Here is a 13,852-nt window from a genome sequence, read left to right on the forward strand (position 1 = left end):
ACACAACATATCTGTAGTAAAATGTTTCACTTGACGAATTTCCTTTAGTACATATTCCATAATATGTACTTAAACTTCCTGGGTGCCAATAATGGTGAGCAGGACTATATATGATCATTTTGATGGTTGTGGCTTACATCTAAGGAAGACATAAAACTCGTGTTTGTCAAAGTTCAAACTTGACCAGACAATTTTTAAAAGTGGACGTTTACTAAAGGAAATGTCCGCCTAATGAAAAGTAAATGTACGGCACAGTGTTTACGCTAAATACTTGGTCAGGGTTCCTTGTTCAAAAATTAGAGCATCAAAGCTGAGTGGCAGGGAGACGACCCACCTGTGAATCCCCTGAGGTGGCAAAGAGGCCCAGGAGTTTTCTGTCACACAAGATTTAGGACTGAAAATAGGTATAAAAGGGATGTGCCATATGTAGCCCCATGTCCTTGTTATGTCTGTCAAGGTGGCCCTTAAAACTCTGAGTCCAGCTACAGTCCACAACTTGAGAATCTTGCCCAAACCTTTAAACGAGCTTCACACTCCTCTATGCGGCGCTTTTCTGCCACATTTTCTTCTTCTTCCACCTAACCATCACAGTGTGGACATCAAACATCTTTGACAAATGTCTTTTGTGGCCTACCCTCCTTTTAGTTGTCTGCTGGACCGCCAACAAGTCCGCAGTCTTTCCCATAATTGTGTAAGCCGTGATGTGGACAGAATTTAGCTTTTTATCAGCTTGCAGGCATAATCATCCAAATGAAAAGAAATAAGCATTTAAAATACACCACTGTGTGTAACGAGCACATTTAAGTTTCACTTTTTGAACAGAAGAAGGAAAGGGATTTCAGTTTCGATGGCATTCCAACACATGGAGAAGTGTACATGTAAACCTTGGGTGGTTTTCTTTGTTTTTCTGCAGACCAACAACGACTTTAGTTAAGTTTGTCAGGGTCACTGCGCATGTGTTTGTTCAGGTGTTCTCACCACCCTTTCACACAGCTCCTAAATGGGCAGAACAGCTGAACTAAGTGGACTGAACCGCATCTAATAAGTGAGAAGGCCACACACCATTTTTTTTTTCCAGAACTTTATCACCACAAAAATTAAAGAATAAACTTTTTGAACAAATATTTACATATTTATATATATATATATCTTTATATTTATATATGTAGAGCTTGGAAGTCGTCCATAAATTAAACGTGACATCGAAGTGCATAATACCTTTAAAAGTTTTCACTTTTCTGACTAAATATTTCCCTCCTCCCATCATCTGTAATATAAAGCCATGAAGGGGGCGAGTGAGAGGTGAACACCGCCGCTTCCACAGGGGACTCCCGATCCAGCCTGACTGCAGCCCAGCACCAGGCCCACGTCCAGAGCTAGGAGCCCGTCGTTCCATGCCTCTCCATCAGCGTCCTGCAGAATCCCTAAAGAGGGGTTTCCACCTGGTGGGTCCCCGTTGGAGAACAGCCTCCCCAGCTGCATGACTGCTAAGCTGCGGCCTCTGCCTGCATCGCCCGCCGCCTCCTGCAGGTGCTGGAAAAGGAGCAGGAGGTCCACTTTTAGTTCTACGGCATCTCCCCGTGAAACCAGGCTGTACCTACAAAGAAAAAAAAAGAAACGTTACATTTAGCATTAATCGTTTAGAAGTTGTTGCTTTTTCCCCTATGGGTGATAGATCTAAAGCAGGAGGAGCAATTTTACCTCGTAGGAAAATTGTGCTTCACCATGAAGGGAATGATGGGGTTGATGTCCAGATGCTGTGGGTTGGAGAGCTGAAGGTGAAGCTCGGCTCTCCAGACGGTCATTGATAAGACCTCCCTGGTGAGGACAAATTCCACCCCTGCATCTGGCGGGGAGGCAACAGAACAATCAGTCTGGGATTTTATACAACAGAGCCTTAAGGTTCTCAGCTTCTGGTCCAGAAAGTAACTGGAGAAAAATCATGACCCCCCAACTATGAGCTTAGTACACAAGCATTTCATTTAACACAGTTAAACAGGGGGAAAACGACTACACAAACAGAACCAGCAAATATATCACTTTATAATTATTTGAGTTTTTATTTGAGACCCCACCTCCCAAGTGGGGTCTCAGGGGCCCAGTTCTAGAAACCACGGCATAAAACATTATGTCCACTTCTTTAATCTGTTTTTAACCTCATGTTAATCTCAGCTGGATACCGGAACCATTTATGGAGAGAAAGTCCAGCTGGGACTTATGGGTATGCAGAGGACATGTCCCTGTTTCTGCCTGCAATAATCAACTCATTAACAATCTCTGCACGGTTTTGCTTTTAAGGTTTATGACAATCATGAGATCGCTGTTCCTTATATTTCACGTTTGGTTGCTTCGTATCATATCCTCTTTCGCATCGCCTATTCAGTAACATCAAATAATCTCACGTTTATGCTTACTATTGAAACAATGCTTTACACGATTGCACCAAGAAATAGACCCTTAAATGTAACACCGTCCCCTTCCACTGTTGGTTGTTTGAATGTGGGTCCAGTTTAGACCCCAAAATGCATAAATGTGGCATTTAAAATGTTAGGTTTAAAAGAGATCTAAAGATGAGAGCCTGATTCTTTATTTTGTATTTAGTCAGACACAGAAGGAAGAAACTATCTTGAATGTTTAAAAGCTTAAGCAAATGTCAAAGCCAAAACGTATGATATATGTATCCTTTTTTATTATTATTATCTTTAAACTATTTTGTGATCTTCTTGTGGACTAAGTTTGGGGAGCGGCTCTCAGCTATGACAGAAATGTAGCATTTTCAGAAGAGATCCCAGACGTTTCAGTTTCTGACAGTCCCACATGTCCAACTAGTGGCCATGTGTGGTTTAGCACCCCCATCCTGCGGGGATGAAAAGATATCTGCCAGATTTGCCCCACACCAGAGTCAGCTGCTGGTCTGCATGTCCGTTCAGCGGTGCTCCACAAAATAAGTCCTTCCACTGCAGCAGCCTGACAAGGTTGAAGTTATTATGTGATAAGCTGCTTCCACTCCCCGCTAAATAAAATTCCTTATTTAGGTAACCTTGAATAAAAATCCTTATTCAGATTACAGACTATTGGAAATGCTGTTTCACACCAAGCGCTGCAAGAAAGGATTGCAGCAACTCCGATAGTGATTGACGCCACAGCTGCTGCTGGATTTTAAAGGGATTTACACAAAATTTGACAATCTATATAACTGACAAATCAAGACTGCTCCGACCTCAACTGAATAATTCAACAAATAATTTAAAACACAATTTGATATTTCTGCTAGCTTTGTTTAGTTTGTTAACACACACTAGCGCCCATGCTTTTTTTTTTTTTTTTTTTTTGCATTAAATCTCCAGGCGCCCACGGCAACCCCCAGGCAAGAACCTCAACTATTTCTAGGATCAAAGTGATCGCTCTCCACGTTTTCTTGGATTCTTACCTCCTCTCAGTCTACCTTGAATCCCTTTAACGCTCCTGCAGCCCAGTCTCTCCTGACAGCAGAGGTAAACCCGTCGTATGAAGCTGAAGAGAGACTTCCCGGGGAAAACCAGACCCCGCGTTGCTCCGGGAGAATAGGGCCGCACACGGAGCTGCAGCACCGCGGTGCCATGCTCCGGAGCCTGCAGCTTGTTCTCCTGCCAGGGGGCTACCAGCTCCGCGCAGCGCTCCCGGTGCGCACCGGCGGCCGCGCCGCGCCTCCACCGCCTCACTCCGTCCGCGCGTAAAGCCTGCCTGGATGATCCTTCTGCGCTTTGCGGAGACTGCGACCGAACCCCAAACGAGTCCACCGCGCGTCCTAAAACTCCAGCGTCGCTTGTGAGTAAGAAAACAAGTGAAGCGATCCACATATAGTTCGGAGCAGCCATGGTGAGACCCCAATGCTCTGTGGTTTTTAAGCAGCCACTTCTCTCTGCGCGCTATATACCCCACTGACAATGGGCACAGCTCATCACTTAGAATTTGAATCCCGACCCTCCTCACGTCCCTGCCCCTCTTTTTGTCCCTGTTCCTCAACTACTCATTTGACCCCCACTGCTTTCTTTTAATGCGCCTGCATAATGAGGCGCCCCAAAGCGCGCCGACCTGGGCCATTCAAATTCAGCCGCTCAGCTAATGACCCTAATCAGTCCATATGTGGAGCAGGTTATTTACGCCAGATATAGCATATAGCATTAGGACTTAAAGCAAAAAGAAAAAGAAGTAAATTCACACATTAATGCCTTTGGCAATTACCTGTGCTGTACACACGCTATTTGTGGAGTGCTTTAAGAAACTAAAGTGGGGGCCTGATTGAAGGGCCACATGCGGGCCACTGCTGCTGTCCCTAAGAGGGTCCCTGTGGCTTTAAGCATGAATTTACAAAAGCTCACCACTTGCAATTGAAGGCTGAGAGGATCACATGGTCATTTACTGCAACTCCTGCAAGAGACTGTCAGAGCGCTGCGCATCTCTTCATAAACAGGCTCACAACAACAACAGCAAGCACATCTATCCACCTTTTATTAACAACATATGTGGTATAGGTGAAAATAAAGCAATACAACTGACCCTCTTTTTGAGTCAATGATACAAAGGCAACATTGCTTTAGTCCTTATGTGTGCGCTAAAGCAAATAAAATACAAGAGCAACATTATTTGCTGCATTAAAGAAGATAAAATATCAGTAGCATGACGATAGTTGGAACTGGTGAACAATGTGTCCCACATTTCCCCATTGTGGGACAAAAAATTTATTTCTTAAACATTATAAAAGCAAATATAGTGAGCCCAAATAAACAATTTTACAGTAAAACACTATATAACAATATATAACTAAAAATCCCATTGAAAACAGTATTTAGCCCCAGAAGACTGATGCAGTGCCTTGCAAAAGTATTCACACCTCTTGACCTTTTTCCACAGTTTGTCATGGTACAACAGCAAGAAACCAAGTAAGAATCTGGAATGCAGCGCATGCATTTGTTTACAGCTTCAGCTTATTCAGACTGGACGGAGAGCGTCTGAAAAGTGCAATTTTCATGTTTTCCCACCGATTCTCAATTGGATTTAGTTCCAGACTTTGACTGGGCCGTTTTAAAACCTGCCCATGCTTTGATCCAAACTGATCGATTTGACTACATTTCTCAGGGTTCACCTCTGCCTCGGTATCAAGTCTTTTGCAGCCTCCATCTTTATTTTGAAAAACGCTGACCAGCCTCCCTGTTGCTGCTGATGAAAAGCACCCCTCAGCATGATGGTGCCACTTATTACACACCAGTGGACTCTATTATCACTTTATTCAGGTCACTTCTGAATGTCCCTGGTAAGGAGGTATCTGGGTAAACCAAATCTAAAACCATCTTTCTCTCTCCTTCCACTTTAAAGCGATGCACTTCTTTGTGCTGGTCCATCCCATAAATCAAATATAAATTAAAGACGTTAAAGTTTCTGGTCGTAATGTGGGGGGGAAAAAGTGAATAAGGCACTGTAAGCTTTCCAACATGTACGACAGCAATAAAGGTTCAAAACAGTAAATTTCCTATCAGCATAGGATACTTCAGCAGCGACAAAGGGAATCTTTTGAAGTCTTGATTCACCAACTTCTTTTTGCATTTTTCTAGACGGAGTGCTGAGGTCAGGCACCGCGTCGCCGTCCGTTCATAAGAGGTTGACCCCGTGTTTTAGGAGTCTGTGCCGGGCCTTGCTGGGCAGCGAGAACGCGCTGTCCTGCTGGTTGGGGATGCCGGAGTTCCGCATGGACGCCCCGTGCTGCTGGAAGTAGGTCTCCTGCGCCACGCTGCGGGTCCCGTACACGGCTGTGCCCGCGCTCCTGCGGTGATGCGCACAAAAAGCACATCCATGCCAAGCATTAAAAAAGGTGAGCACGCAGAAGAGCCCGCCGTGATAACAGCACGCGTTTCTTTGTGACGGCTACAGTGTGGTCTGTGCAAGTTTAGGAAAAACGCTTTAGGAGACGGACAACGTGAATGTTAAACATGGAAACCTGGCTAATTATCCCCCCCACCCCCAATTTCTCCTCAGAAGAACAAGACCTCCCCCGACATCACAGCCATGCTGACCTGATAATAGCCTCCTGCAGAGTCTCGGTGTCAAAGAAATGCGAGTGGAGAAGCGATGTGGCTCGGACAAAAGGGTGCTCCGGGGCTCCCCCTGGTCGGCCAGACACGTTGGCTGCAGAGACACACAATAACAGAGGACCATTAACCTGGCCTAGGCATGTCTGCTGCACAAAGGAATGCTGATCACAGTTTTACTAATTAGCCCTTAGCCCATTCAAAGACAAATATAAAACTACCAAATCCCTCCTCAGATGCTGGCTTATACTTTTTCTAGTAGAAAAACCTCAAACTGGGAAGGTGGGAATGAGTTGGGAGAAGGATGAACCGCAGGAAGACACGCGAGCGTCTCTCAGGGGTCTTACTTGTTAGAGTGCTCTGGATGTAGTCATAATGGGCGAATAGGTAAGGACCCGCAGCACCTGGGGCCGCCGAGGAGACGGCCCGGAGGTGGGCCTCCAGTCCGTTGAGGGAAGCCAGGCTGCTGTGATTCTGGACACGAGCCGCAAAGAACAGAGTCATCTTAATATTAGGATGACAAAAGGCACTTGTGTAATGCTGTCTACATAAAAACATGTTGTTTTTTTTGTTTGCTCACCACTTCCTCCATAGAAGCAGTGTCACTCATGAAACGAGGCTCCACCAGCAGCGCCAGCACCAGGCTGTTGACCCGGTGTGTGTACAGCGTCATGGGGATCAGAGGGCTCTCCTCCAAGCTGTCAAAAGCACAGGAACCAGGAGGAGGCTGTCTCATCTCCGCCTTGTGGCCTTCAGCCTTTCTGCTGCAGACGCCGACGTCTCCTGCTGCCGTCGTATCGTCACGCAACGGATCGCCCCCACAGTCGGCTCCTCGGGGCTCCGGTGTTGTCCCGCAGGTGGCACCTCCACCTGAGGCACCTCCGTTAAGACAGAGGTTCTCCTCGAACGGCGAACCATCTCCTTCGCTGTGTATCTGGCTGACTCCGTCTGCGCTGCTGTAAAAACTGTGATAGTGGGACTCATCCAGCGCTCCCTCCACAGTCTCATAAGAGTTCCCTCCATTTGAAAAAAGACGTACGGGTGACAGAGGAGAGGGGTAGGGGGAACCGGCAGCACTCTGGGATGGAGCTGGACTGAACACAGAGTCTTCGGATCCTGACATGCTCGGGCTGAAGGGCGCTTTCTCAGGGGACTGACAGGATGTAGGACGAGACGACTCCGACTCAAGGGAGGGCGTGTCCGACAAAGTTCTTGAAAGCCTGGTCTTCTTTGGGGAAGCATCTTTCTCTGGAGTAAAGCGGGACCTGGAGGGCAGAAAACAACACAGTCACAACCCACTGAGAATGTTTCTGATGCTACTTTTGAGACGTTTGTCAAAATCAAACATGTCCCCTCCTGTGGCGGCTTGACATGAGCAACATGGCTCAACGCCCAGGGCGGCACAGTCTGCTGGGTGGCAGGAGCGGTCATTCGGTTTCAAGTTTAACGTTGCAGGAAGACATTGCAGTCATTGAGGAGCGAGAGCACACAAACACCTTATTATTCAGTCTTTTTAATAAATCTGGTTGGGGTCGGGGGGTGTCATGTGAGCGGGTGGAGAGTCAAGGAGGGAAAACACTACCGGGAGGTTTTGTCGACAGGAGCAGCTTGCAGGTACTGAAGCTCGGATGGTGTCAGGAACACGGCAGTTGAGCTAACAGGACCGCCGTCGGCGCTGGGTGTGCTCGCTCCACTCGACCTCTGGGTCTTCACAATGAAAGAAATGAAAGTAGCTTAAGTTTCTGTTAATGGGATGGTTTGGTTTTCAGCTGACTTCCCTTTTAAAACAAGGACATAATTAATATCAATACGAATGTCGTCACAGCTGTTGAGTGAAGCTAAAACGTTGCTAGGCTAGCTGTTTAGCCTAGCTTAGCATATAGCTGGCTAATAGGTAAAATCTCCATAACGTCAACCATAATTATAGCATAGAGTGTCTTTTGTTTTGTGCTTGCATAAAAAAAACGCCACGGTGCAATAGATTTTGGATTCAGTGCGTACTAGTATGTTTAAAATATTATTTTTAAGGGGGGGGGGGGGGAATTTATATCACCTTCAGATGAGCCCAATATTAACAACAACAAAAATGTAACAAGTTTGTGTGTTCACATCTAATAACTATATCATTTGTCACAAACTATAAATAAAGTTTTTTAGTAAGTGAAACTAATTATTCATATTAGTTCTACCTGATCATGACAGAGCAAAAGAAAAACAATACAGAGCAAAAGACAGTACTAAACATGGGCCAGTTACTGGTACCGAGCTTTCAATGATTTGTAAAAAATATTCTAATGAGGTGCCAGAGAAAGAACCAGAGGAAAGAAGAGAATATAATATGGGGCTGTTGGTCAGCTGGCTGAAAATAAACTAAGTTTTGATTTGCTTATAAAAAAAAGACATATTTTGCTCTTTGTAAGTATTTTTAAGTATACCAACAAAAACCTTCCATTCCCTTTATTAGAGTTGAGATGGCACAAGTAGCGTCTGTGTTTAGCAGCCGACTGCACTCTGGCCAACCGAGCAAAAAGCCTGATTAGCTAACCAGTTAATAAGAGCTTGTTATACTAGTGCTAGTCCATAAAGAGCAGAATGGAATAAGGTGTAACATTCAGCACAAAAAGTCAAATCAAATTTACCTGGTGATCATTTCATGTTTTTGCTGTGTATCAAATTAAAGATGACATCAGATAAATGTTACCAACAACACTAATATTACTGGAATGGGTAAATATATCTTGCAATTTTGACTGTAGTAGGAACAATCGTTGCCACCCTGCTTTAAATAAAGTCACTTCTGACAGTTAAAACTTGGTATTTTTTACTTGTTGTACTGTCAGAATCTGAAACTGGTCGACACCAATACAGCACAAAGCATTATGGGCAGTTATCAAACGAGTCAAATAGGTACACTACTGTGCTGTAAAACATTAAATATTGATTTTAAGATGGACGACGTAAGACACTGATCATCTATGCCATCTCTGTCGGTCCTTAATGTGAGAGGGAGACGTTTTGCACTGTGGACAGACGTAGCTATTTTAAAATGTCCTGTTGCGAGATCGGTGAGAAACATTTTTGTAGAACGCCATTCCAGTTTTAGAAAACCACAAACAAGTGGCACACATTTCCAATGACCAACAGTGTTACCAGGGCCCGCTACATTAACCAATCTAGCAACCGGAAACGAAAAACCTCAGCGATAGATAGCTTACACATATTTGACTTATGGGCCTTTCAGGAAAGAGCTTAGAACGTCACAAAGTGAGAGGGACATCAAAGTTAAAGACCAGCCCATTCGCATTGATGTTCTTTAAATAAAAGATTTTGATTTGTTTTGGCTAAAAGGAGAAAAAGATTTTAGATTTCCATAAAAGAAACTCCTCCAAAGAACCATGGTAGAAGTATCATGCTCCACTGCCTCAGTGAGAATTAAAGTTTACCTATTTTTTTATTTTATTTTTTCAGGTTCTGTGAGATATATGTGCAGCTATTCTCATACGGCTGGAGGGGGAACTTTACCAAACAGGATTAAGGAAAGATTTGGACAAAACGGTAATTCCTACCTTAGAGTATGTGTCACTCTCATGAACCATGACCTTTGTAGTTAGCTGCGGAGGCATCTGTGTGCTGACAACTCTTGAAGAGATGAAAAGAAGTCAGATATTAAAAAAAGTCAGATAATCAGGCGTGTCCTTTTAAAGACGTCAGCTCACCTTCCTCTAAAGAGAACACAGCCTGCTAACACCAGGGGGCAGCGCTGACATGCCTGAAGAATGAGGGCAGCTTTGAGGAGGAGAAGTGGATCCACCTGAGAAGAAGTGTCAGAGTTACTACACTTCAGAGCCTGCAGGAAGAAAACTGCCAAGACAGGATCGGTTGAAGTTTTTATACTGGGAATTATTTATGGAATGTATTAATATAATCTGCACCTCTACAAGCGCCATGCATGCAAAAGCTTTCTATCCTGGGAACTTTTTCACATTCTGCCGCGCTACAAAGACAAACTTCAATGCATTTTATATGGATTATTTGCAACAGACCAGCAGAAAGCAGCAATACTGTACTCTGATGCCCCTCAGTAAAATCCAGTTAAACAAATTCTCCAATTTTTTTCCCCCCAGAGGTCACCTAATCTGTAGGCAGAGTCCGCCTGAGTCCAATTTAATCTCAGTATAAATCCAGTTGCTCTTTGGAGGCCTCAGAGGTTTCCTAGAGAACATTGGTCAGCCCACACTGGCAAAGGTACCAAAAGCTGGTTCTGTGATAACGGCGTTACTGCGCTTGACTTGGCCAGCAGGCCGACCTGACCCGAACCCCACGGAGAATCTATGGAGTATGGTCAAGAGGAGGATTAGACACCAGACCCAATAATGCAGACGACCTGAAGCAACCTGGGCTTCCATGACACCTCAGCAGAACCACAGGCTGGTTGCCTCCATCCCACGCCACACTGATGCAGTCATTCATGCAAAAGGAGCCCCAACCCACTATTGAGTGCATAGAAATTAACGTACTTTCCAAAAGCCTGGAATTTCTGAGAGAAAGATCACTTTTGGAGTTACGTCATATTCTGATTTTCTGAATTTGGAGTTTTGTTAATGTGAAAATCCAAATAATCAGAATTACAAGAAATAAAGGCTTCAAATAGTTAACTATGTGTGTAATGAATTTATATAACACTGTACATGTGATTCACTCTCTGAAATGAGTGGGGGAAAAAATTCTACTTTTTCACAATATTCTAATTCTTTAAACTGTGATTGGTTGTTGCTTAAAAAAAACATAAATTCTGATGTTAGTTCGTTGCTTAAGGTAGACCTGAAGGTTGCGGTTTTACCATGGTTTGGATCAGGTTTTTGTTTTTACTGCAGCCTCATGCAAACCTTTTTTTGTTAAAGACTCTTAAAAGAAAAGTCTTTAACAAACAATAGTTTCAAACATAAGAATGAAGTATTCCAAAATGCGTTTGCATCAAATAAAAAGAAAACTGCTTTTTTTCATAAAAGAAGAAAAGGGGGGAAAACAAATCTTCATTTTAATATTTACAATACTTTAAAGTATTTTTGATTCAGTATAAAATGTTTATGATTTTCAAGTTCGAGTCCTGCTTGCGCTAACCCTGTACAAAGCAGCGAGATGTAAGCGAGGAGGGCCGGTGAGATGAAGATATTCTCACAGGTTATTGAGTCAGGCTGAGCGCTGACACAACACCCCTGGACCTTTTCACAGAGTCATATCCTGTCTCGTGTGCCGCCGCGGTGCAAGATAAACAACACACAGCCGAAAGCAGAACTCTGACCGGCAGTAGAACTTACGTTGGTGAGGTCTACGGTTCTCACGCTTTGGAAGATACAGTGCAACTCCGAGGGTCCAGACAGCACGTGGGCAAGGCACCGCGCCCACTCAGCAGCCAGACTTTCCTTACTGTTGAGCTGCAGAGCAAGCAAACCTCACGTTACAGAAGGCTGTGGGACGAAACAGATGTACGCTGAAGAGGCACCGATTAGGCTTGTGTAATATATATATATATGTGTCTCATTTTTATATTTTATGTGGCAAACGTAATATAGCAGAACTTACAGTTCAATACAATTCTATTTAAATAGCACCAATTCATGAAGCATGTCATCTCAAGGCACTTTACAAAGTCAAATTCAATCAGATTATGCAGACTGGTCAAAAAGTTTCCTATCTAAGGAAAACCAGCAGATTGCATTGAGTCTTAACAAGCAGCATTTACTCCTCCTGAAGGAGCGTAGAGCCACAGGGAGAGTCGTCTGCATTGTCCATGGCTTTGCAGCAATCCCTCATACTTCTTTGACAGAAGTAGCAGTTTTTGCCAACAGAAAACGAACATACAAGAATGTCACTGTTTATGCATCAAAGCACATTAACATTATTTCCTGAATTTCCCTACACCCAAAAAATTGTATTAAAACTAAATGCTGTTTGTTGATAAGTTGGCAGATTGAATATGGGGGTAGTCTTAAGTTTTAATGCATTTAATGAATATGGGGGGAAAATAAAATCAGATTTTTCACCGATCAGAGCCAATCGAGGGAAAATCATTTGATACCAATCTCCAGCTGATGGATTGGTGCGTCTCTGAACACAGGCACACCCTTAACCTTTATCGTGTTTTGGCTATTTGTCTTGTTGCAATTCTGCTGGAAGTCAAATATAGAGAAGATCACACCTGATAGCTCTGACGAACGGAGCCGTTGTAGAAACAGAAGAGGTCGATGAGATGATCCAGCAGCTCCCTGACACTGACAGTAGGGACCTCCATTGAGCAGCCAAGGGCCTAACAGAGAAACACAGGAACACAATCAGAACCAGGCTCGTCTTCAAAAACTGGGGGGTGGGGGAACTGCACCGAAGCTGCTGCGCGGCACAGCTCTTACCCAGAACAAGTCCTCCTTCATGCGGATGGCAAACTTGCAGCGCCGCAGCCTCAGGGTGCGCACAGAGGAGGAGGAGAGCTCAGAGATGCAGCGGCCCACGCCTGCCAGCTGACCGCAGAGCAGGTCCTGCTTGTCCAGAGGGGTCTGAGAGGAACCAAAGAACACCAAGCCTTTAGCAGGAACCGGATCATTAACGCCCTCCAGCTCTCTGAGGCTGGCGTACCTCCTCCGGGTAGAAGTAGCAGATGCCATCCCTCGTTGGGTCCCCCTCTCCTCTGACCTTTGACCCATCGTAGAGGAAGAAGTAACTGCACCTGCAACACCAGCAAACGTGGAAGCAGTTCCTTTACGGCGCCGCAGCAGGTGGACGGGATTCATGGAAGTGTCACACGATGACACTTCCATGATGGCTGTGTGGGACGCGTTAGACGCACAGAGAGAAACTGGCGGGTTTCTCGGTTTAAACGGATCAGAACCGCCAGCTACAAATGACATGAGCCCGATCAGAACTCACCTCCTGGAGTCTGGCGGCTTGACTTCAGCCATAAGTTATCCTCGGTGATCGACCATGGGGTTCCTCCTGCAGGCTGAAGATGCACTTTGACAGAAACCAGCGGCGGATCCGACACGGAGTCCGCAAGCTGACCGCTTTTGTTGTTGTTGTTGCGCAAAAGAAGCCAAATGACGGACAGTGTTGTCTGCTTAAAGTTGGCGTAGCGGCTCTTTCTCATAAACGTAAAGCAACTAGTGAAGTTGACAGTGCCCCTTGAGGAATGCGGGTCAGTCACACGCAGTGGAAGTCATGTGAAAGTACGGGAAGCACGGAAGGACAAACTAGTAGGAAGTTCAGACGCGTTTCTATTAGAGGTTCTTCGAAAAAACTCTGATCATAAACACGATTGCATGCTCATCACCCCCTGAGTCTCACTCATCTCCGGTTTTAGTTCACTGCCTGTTTATGAACGCCTCTGTGGTCCCCGTAAGGTTTATTAATGGCTTTGAAGTGGACCCTGAAGCGTGATGACAGCCGCGTTTTGTAAAGAAGGTTTTAGGACTGCGGCTAAGTTACGTCATCTTAGTGGACCAGTTGTAAAATTGGGAATAATTGGGTAGGTAAGTGAGTAAGTAAACTTTATTTATATAGCACCTTTGACAAAACCCCAATAAAAACAACCATAAAACAACACAAAATAAAAAGTAGGGAAAAAAAAGATAAAACGGCAAAATGCAACATCATAGCATAAATGTAGTTAAAGGTCCATTAGAACAAATGGGTCTTCACCCGCTTCTTAAGAGAGTAAACAGAGACAGCACAAAGATGAAGGCAACGCACTCCACAGTCTGGGGGCCACAGCTCTAAAATACTGATCCCCTCTGGTC

At 44.6% G+C, this 13,852-nt stretch overlaps 2 protein-coding genes across 2 annotated transcripts; both read right to left on the bottom strand.

The window, feature by feature from the left end:
* Nucleotides 1–1,174: 1,174 nt before the first annotated feature.
* On the bottom strand, nt 1,175–4,177 carry si:ch211-170d8.2 (uncharacterized protein LOC571755 homolog). Its single transcript, XM_021310361.2, has 3 exons — nt 3,431–4,177; nt 1,702–1,846; nt 1,175–1,597 (listed from the first exon to the last, which is right to left on the bottom strand). The coding sequence occupies exons 1-3, from the start codon at nt 3,855–3,857 to the stop codon at nt 1,264–1,266; spliced, it is 906 nt and encodes a 301-aa protein (XP_021166036.2). The 5' UTR covers nt 3,858–4,177; the 3' UTR covers nt 1,175–1,263.
* Nucleotides 4,178–4,477: 300 nt separating this feature from the next.
* Nucleotides 4,478–13,285, bottom strand: hps4 (HPS4 biogenesis of lysosomal organelles complex 3 subunit 2). Its single transcript, XM_012860575.3, has 12 exons — nt 12,987–13,285; nt 12,696–12,786; nt 12,473–12,616; nt 12,265–12,372; nt 11,384–11,500; nt 9,782–9,876; nt 9,632–9,704; nt 7,648–7,772; nt 6,646–7,330; nt 6,413–6,539; nt 6,051–6,162; nt 4,478–5,800 (listed from the first exon to the last, which is right to left on the bottom strand). The coding sequence occupies exons 1-12, from the start codon at nt 13,016–13,018 to the stop codon at nt 5,629–5,631; spliced, it is 1,881 nt and encodes a 626-aa protein (XP_012716029.2). The 5' UTR covers nt 13,019–13,285; the 3' UTR covers nt 4,478–5,628.
* Between the last annotated feature and the right edge of the window lie 567 nt (nt 13,286–13,852).

Source organism: Fundulus heteroclitus, chromosome 12 (genome assembly GCF_011125445.2).
Source record: "Fundulus heteroclitus isolate FHET01 chromosome 12, MU-UCD_Fhet_4.1, whole genome shotgun sequence".
Taxonomy (NCBI): domain Eukaryota; kingdom Metazoa; phylum Chordata; class Actinopteri; order Cyprinodontiformes; family Fundulidae; genus Fundulus; species Fundulus heteroclitus.

Coding starts and splice junctions, on each gene's coding strand:
- hps4 (XM_012860575.3), bottom strand. CDS start 13,018: ATGGCTGAAGTCAAGCCGCCAGACTCCAGGAG. Junction 12,617..12,695: donor GCTACTTCTACCCGGAGGAG/GTACGCCAGCCT, acceptor GGTTCCTCTCAG/ACCCCTCTGGACAAGCAGGA. Junction 9,705..9,781: donor TGTGTTCTCTTTAGAGGAAG/GTGAGCTGACGT, acceptor CATCTCTTCAAG/AGTTGTCAGCACACAGATGC.
- si:ch211-170d8.2 (XM_021310361.2), bottom strand. CDS start 3,857: ATGGCTGCTCCGAACTATATGTGGATCGCTTCACTTGTTTTCTTACTC. Junction 1,847..3,430: donor TCAAGGTAGACTGAGAGGAG/GTAAGAATCCAA, acceptor CCTCCCCGCCAG/ATGCAGGGGTGGAATTTGTC. Junction 1,598..1,701: donor AAGCACAATTTTCCTACGAG/GTAAAATTGCTC, acceptor TTTTCTTTGTAG/GTACAGCCTGGTTTCACGGG.